The sequence below is a fragment of the Amaranthus tricolor genome, chromosome 12 (genome assembly GCF_026212465.1).
Source record: "Amaranthus tricolor cultivar Red isolate AtriRed21 chromosome 12, ASM2621246v1, whole genome shotgun sequence".
Taxonomy (NCBI): domain Eukaryota; kingdom Viridiplantae; phylum Streptophyta; class Magnoliopsida; order Caryophyllales; family Amaranthaceae; genus Amaranthus; species Amaranthus tricolor.
Genome location: NC_080058.1, coordinates 17,064,949 through 17,072,059, shown reverse-complemented (window position 1 = coordinate 17,072,059; position 7,111 = coordinate 17,064,949). Strand labels below are relative to the sequence as shown.

The 7,111-nt window shown below is 34.3% G+C and overlaps 1 protein-coding gene across 1 annotated transcript; it reads left to right on the top strand.

Annotated features, from left to right (window-relative positions):
- The first annotated feature begins 911 nt into the window (after window positions 1–911).
- On the top strand, window positions 912–5,530 carry LOC130828201 (uncharacterized). The gene is made up of 4 exons (XM_057694052.1): window positions 912–1,168; window positions 5,055–5,219; window positions 5,304–5,357; window positions 5,443–5,530. Exons 1-4 carry the CDS (start codon window positions 912–914, stop codon window positions 5,528–5,530), a joined length of 564 nt encoding a protein of 187 aa, XP_057550035.1.
- The last annotated feature ends 1,581 nt before the right edge of the window (window positions 5,531–7,111 follow it).

Below are 7,111 nucleotides of genomic sequence, written 5' to 3'. Positions count from 1 at the left end.
ATGTTAGAGCCTTTGGGTCCCAGCCTGCTCTATATTCCTCTCTTCCGCCCTGAAGATGCAGCTGACGCTATTGGCATGTAGTTTTTCAGGTTACTCTGAGCTTCCTGTTCGGGGACAAAGTTGATTCTTGTTTAGCTCTTATTCTGAGCATGAGAATCAACAATGTATGGTTGAGAGCCCAATCTTTGATTTGCAGAGACGATTATGGGTCCCAGCTATCCTTTATGCTGCAAGTTTTGTGTCTCACTTCCCCATGTTTAGCGGCATAAGCTCTTCTTTCTGTCTTATCCTCCTCGTAAGGGGGATAAGGAATGGGACTGCTCAAAGCAGCAAGATTTAGCGGTGGAGTTGTCATTGGGTTGCTTCTCGCCGCAATGATTGCTTGTGTTAGTCCGTGTGCTAGCATAGCTATTTCTTCTGATGTTAATCCACCACTAGAAGGGAGCGTAAACTCTGGTTTCGTGAGAGGTGGTGCTTTCACTATAGAAGGTGTTGCTTCGTCATCTGACTCTTCCGCATCCATAACCACAAGAGGGTTATGAACGGGAATGGGGTTCCAGTCTGGTTCATAGTGAGGGTTTTGGTCACTGATGAAACGTGGTTCTTGGCTTTGTTGAGGGTTTGAGGGTCCTCCAACTTCGGTTTGTCGACCTTCGCCCGATTTGGATCGACGGTTTTGTTTTGGGTTGTTCATTTTCGGGTAAGGTTTTTGGTTTGTTTGAAAGTTATGTGAAACATAGCTAGAAAGAAACTAGGCCCTCCTTCCATCGCCAAATTGTTCCGGCTGTTGGGAGAACAATTAACACTCTCAACTGTTGTGATGAAAATGTCTTTTAAGGTTCACAGTAGATATGTCTTGGGAATGTTTGATTCCTGTAGAACATTTAGCAATCTTTTGAGTGAATTAACTTATGTCTGGTGTCACACCTGTTGGTGCTAATTTTATGAGACAGAGGCACAGCTGGGGTTATGCTTCTGGTGGGGAAGATCTTGAAGATGATGCTTCTTCAAAGCCAATTCCGCCACCTCCTTCTATTCCTCGAGCAAAGACATGGATTGAGATCATGGAGAATGTACTTTGGATTGATTCAGCAGTATTTATCATTTATTTTGGTGATTGGCATTCAAATCTTATCTATCTCCTTAGGCATGATGACCGGATTAAGAGGTAATTTCTAGCACTAGAATTGATATTTTTTGCTACAATTGTTTGATTAATGATGTTTATACTTGGGTTTTGGCTTGTATCGTGTTTAAAATGTTTATTTAGTGAACTTTAGTTGGTTACATATGTGTTGATGCACTTTATTTATGAGCTTTTTTGCTTCACAAGTATGCTTATGGATTTGGCTTTTATCTGTTGATACAAAAGCTTGGAATCAATTTGTCTCACAAGTCAAAGGTGTCATGTAATACAAAAGATGCCTTGAGTAACTTTATGAACATTAGCTATGAGCCTATACCTTTTTGTGTAAAACAAAAAGAATTATTGGTTATCTATGTTCTGGTTTGGATTTAGAAAAGGCGTATAAGGTAAATTAAACCAAGTGTCAAAACGGATTTGAGAGGCTTTTACTACCAGGAGTCAGCCAGTTTTTCGGGGTGACCTAATGTACTTCCTTTCAATTATCTTTGTTGGGCTTAATTGCACCCTAATTTGTTAATATGGTATATTTCATCATTAAAATGGCTTGGACATACAACAAAACCATACAGTATTGTATAAATAAGTCTAGAAACAACTTTTCTCCCCTACTATACTTGTTTCACTAGTTTTCTCAAAGTGGTCTTAGCGTCTTAGTTGCTGCTTTAATCAAGTCTTAGCGTTTTAGTTATCTTATGAGGCTTTAATGAGGTATAGCCGTAAATACCTTGCAATGTTATTCTTATTTTTGTAAAGACATTTTATCTATGTTACTCTGACAAGAGCATGAGTGCTTGATACAATACTTATAAATGTGTCTAGCACGCAAAAAATTCTTCAATGTTGTTCTTGTATTTATTCTGAGGGTAGGTTTTCCATGATGGTCTGCTTGTTGGAGGGGCTTTTATTTGAGGTTGATTGGAGTGATATTCTTAGAAATTTCATTTGATTGATATGAACCAGGTTGGCTATTTGAAGATCCGTTGATTCTTATTTACCATGCCTCTTAAATTAAAATGGAAAAAATGTTAGTCGTACGTACATTTATCACTTTGCTTCTTGTTTAGAAATTTCAACTAGAATAAGAAAAGATAGATAATAAATTATCTTATACGGGGATGATTGGAAAAACTTCTATGGCTCCAATGTTGTTTTCTTAAATTTTGATGGGCATTTTCTTTGTCACAATGTTTTGAATTCTGATGTAAGTAAACTACTCCCACCTGTTCTCGAAGCTTGCAACATTTGACCGATTTATGTGAGATCTTATTGACCAAATGTTGTAATCTTACATTACAGAAGGACAAATATTAGTTATTTTTGAATTATCATAGAACCAAGTCTCATTAGCACCCCCAAAATTGGATCGTAGTTCCTTTTTCATGTTTGCAATCTACATATGTTGATTGTTTTTCTATATACATATATAATGTATGTATTTATGGGACTTGGGATGGGGAGTAGGACTTGGCATGGAGAGAGCTAGGGTCTGCATGTGTGTGTCTATGGACTTGGAATGTAGAGGGAAAGAAAATGGGACTTGGAAACATTTGTATAGATATCACTGAATGTATGTCACATTTGACATTTTATACATGGTGCCTTTTGTATAACTTCACCTTAAACATTTGTAATCTATATTCTATAGCCTTCTTTTTTTTATAATTTTGTGGACCTGTAGGAAATATGTAATCGTCTCATAACTAATGAAATTATTGAAAAGTAAGATGCAATCCTTCCTTTAATTCTTTTTTTCTCAATTATTTTTTCTCTCATTCCAAATTAAACTCAGCACTTGAATGCGCAACAAATCCATGTAAGGGCTTGCCTGGAATCAAAGTGAAATTAAGAGGTGAAAATATTCTTGGAAACTTATTACAAGGAAAATAGTCAAGTAGGAAAATTTCTACTTGAGAATTACAACAGGTGGTTTGGTATATTTTCATGGCCAGCTCTAATTTTCAAAGTCATAGCTTCATGGTGGTAGAGGAGAGAAAAAATTATAATAAAGTGAGTTATTGAAACAAAAAGAGATAGACAGTAGATTGGATAAATCGTATTTATTAGTTTTCAGGGGTAATTGTTTACCTTAGGGGCTCCTAAAGCAAATATTTATCTCCTTTTAAAGAGTAATGATTTAACCCAAGAAAAATTGGAATGTTTTCTCCCTTATTTTGTACCCTGCCAATACGGGAAGGCCCTAAAAGTAAAATTGGAAAAGTAAATGTGGATGAAGGTAAAAAGGTAGGCAAAGAGTGTACATAAAGGGAGAGAAAGGTTTGGTGAAATAGTGGATGAGAAAAACAAGGAGAATAATTGACCAAGATTTTTATTTAAATGAAAGGTGAAGTGTATTTTGGGGAGGATTGAGTACATTATTTGTTTTTTTCACTCTGGGATTGGGCAACATGGCTAACTATCCCATGTAAAGTAAATGCAGCCTAATTGGACTATTTAAGTTGATGCAATTTACATCTTTAATTTATATTTTTAAGTCAAACCAATTTGCTAGAATTGGAGAGCTGGTAAGTTGATGCACAGTCGGTCTTGGTCTGTGCATTTTACGAAGTAGCCAACTCCTGATGAAGGACCATATTTCCTCGGTCTTTGTATATTAGAAAATTTTAAGGCTGTTTTGATCTGCTTTCTTATTTTGATTAAGAGACTAAACGAATGTTTCTTTATGAAAATAGTTGTATCATTATATGTCTATGGCAACTAAAGATGTTTCTCATCAAAGCTACAATGGGATTCATATTTTACACTCTTAACTATGTAAATAAGGGTAGCTGCTAATTTCTAAGGCTGAGGTAGTAGATGATCCAAATATATGGAAATGTCTATAACTGTTTTACTTTACATAAAAGATAAAGCGCCCCTTTGGTTAGGGTGTGTGTGTATGTGTGGAACCTCCACACCATTATCATTTTACTTATACAGGCTTTGTTGGTACTAATGAAGTCTTATTCAAAAAAATCTAGGAAGCAAAGTAGTAAGTACATTCAGAACATATCCTAATAGGTGTTCTGGGGATGATTCCAATTTTAGGCCGCTCAAGATGGTGGAAACCTAATCATTCAGTCATGCATGGAAAGTGAGGCCTAGCCCATTTGAAAAACAGATTGCAGCGATGGATGGTTCTTGAACCATTTAGATGGAGATTTTGATGCGAGAGTAGAGACATAGTGCTGCTATTTATACTTTAGCCTTCTGTTTAAAAGCTTTTTCTAGATACTATGAATTGTAATAGGTCAAAATCTCGTTGAGCTGATTGCCACGTCTCCACGAAGCCACTCCCTTGTAGTTTTGTGATAGGTGGCGCTGACTAACATTTTCTAGATATATACATTTGAGTCAATTGAAACTATCTCTGCATAGGGTTTCGATTTCTATACTTTACCTGTGTGTGACCTTATTAAAGGCACTTTTATACTTTTAACATTCTTTTTTCTTTGGTACCACCATAATTGCCTTTTTTCACCTTGTTGGATTTGTTCATGTATAGTTATATGCACTTATTATACAACACTCTGGTAGTTTATGTTGAAAGTTTGGTTTGAACAAGAATTTTTCTTAATTGGAATTCATATTATTATGATGCAAGTTTAGTGTTGAGAGTTTATGTTGAACTTTGTTGGTCATAGCTTAGCAGTGTGGTGTGTAGTAGAGCATATCTTGTTTTATAAACAGTTGTTTTTTTTATTAATTTGGACTTGTACACATGACTCACATAAGAGGAGTTGACTGCACATATCTTGTTTGTCAACCTATCTCTAAGTTTTCGATGTGGGATCAACATGTAGGTTATTTTCCAACAGTTTTCTCTTTCTTCTCTAGAAAAATTATTTTCTTGATGGTAGCATATATATTTTGTCATCCTTGCTATCTAGTTTACTTTCTTAATCTGCAGGATACCCTTATACCTAGGAGTTGTAGGTGTTTTGTTGAGTGCGGCTTATCTCTTATATACGAACATGACAACGTGGGGTATCAGAAAATCAAGTGAATACTGGGAGATACTTGGTGCATCAGCCTTGCCATTTGTTACCCTGCTGGGTTTAGCTTCCTTTTCCCTGTGAGTGGAATACAACATATTTGAAATTTTCGTGGAATTTTCTTTTGCATATATGATTACCCTCTTAAGCATATCATTATCTAGATTCACGTGGGCATTGTGGCCGATATGGAGCGTCTTGACCCTACCGCTTGTGGTATATCTTCATTCCCTTCCCCGTCACTTCCAAATCCTTGGTTAATTGCATGAAGTGAATTATTTGTTTCTTCAACTAACTTCTATGTACTCTGTTCATGGCTTGCATGGTTATATCACCCTATTTGATATACAGGCCGGTCAAACAACAACCGGAAGTGCTCCGCTTAGATTGATAGTTGATCATAGAGGGTTTCAGGTATGTGGCACATGGTAAACCCCTACCAAAAGGGGAAGGATAGATGCGAAACCATGTTGATACATTGGCTCTGTTCTGACGCACTTCATATCCGTCCCATTTTGGTGCTAACCACTACATTTTTTTGTTCTGATCTTTACTTGTTAGTGATAATACCCATTTTTACACAGCCAGTGGAATGAATGCGGGGATAAGTTTAAAATATGCGGTTACATTATCAAATGTAGTTGGTTTATCAGTGAAGAATTTTGTCTATATATTTGCACATTGTATTAAGAATATTACCAAAGAAAAAGTACCGTAAATAATTAAACCTATTGTTAATTTTCCTATAATAATACAAACTATTAATTAACCATGAATAATACCAACTTAGAGGGTATTTTTCTAGAATAATACTAACTTTAGTTTATCAACTAACATACTATTTTTTTTCTTATAAACACCTATAGTTTTATTTTTAACATGCTAGGAATTTTTTAGAAAAACACCCATTTAAGTTGGTATTATTCATAGTTAATTAATAATTGGTATTATTGTAAGGAAATTAACAAAAGTTTGTATTATTCACGGTAATGTTTTCTATTATCAAATGTATTTAAGTTAGTATTATTTATGGTGAATTAATAATTGGTATTATTGTAAGGAAATTAACAAAAGGTTATTATTCACGGTAATTTTTTCTATTATCAAATGTATTTAAGTTGATATTATTTATAGTTAATTAATAATTGATATTATCATAAGAAAATTAACAAAAAATTATATTATCCACGGTAATTTTACATATTATCAATTGTAGTTGGTTTATCGATGTTTTGTGGAATATTGCATCATCGGATAAATTTGCAATTACAGATTACAGTAGTTGGCGCTTTGTATCCAACACCATTCAGCATTCAGTATAAAATTCGTGCAATTGTAACTTACCAACTTGCCTGATGCTTTTTATCACCAGTCATTCACCACGTTGAAATTTTTATTCTCAAAATAAGCATTTTTATCTCCGAACTTAAAGTTACGGTTTGTTCGTTGTTAGTAAAAGCGAATTAACTTTGACTTTAAGCTAGGACACGAAGACACTTATTCTGGGAATTAAAATTTTTCAAAGATTATTCTGGAGATTTTTTGTTTAAAAAGCTTATTTTATAGTTTATTTCGTTTGCCTACGGCCTAATTTGGAGTGGGTTACTTTGAGTTAGGTTCCGATTAAGTATAGCATTTATTTTTTCTAATTCTTGTTAAAATAAACTATCAGCGACTTGTATGATATCATTTCACCGTGAGATGGGTCCATACAAATAATTAAAATTAATTGTATTTAAAAAAATGATTGAGTTAATCTTATATAGCATTACCACATAATATTAATGAAAAGTAATTAATGAAATTGAGAAGTAAACGAATACTTCTAGCTTTTGGACCAGCTTATATTAAGTTGTCTTACAACAAAATAGTAAAGAATTTTCCAGCAATTAAAAGCTAAGGATCTTCCTTCTTAATTGATTAATAGGAATATTCTTGTTTCGCAAAATATAAATTATTAAATATTGTCGTA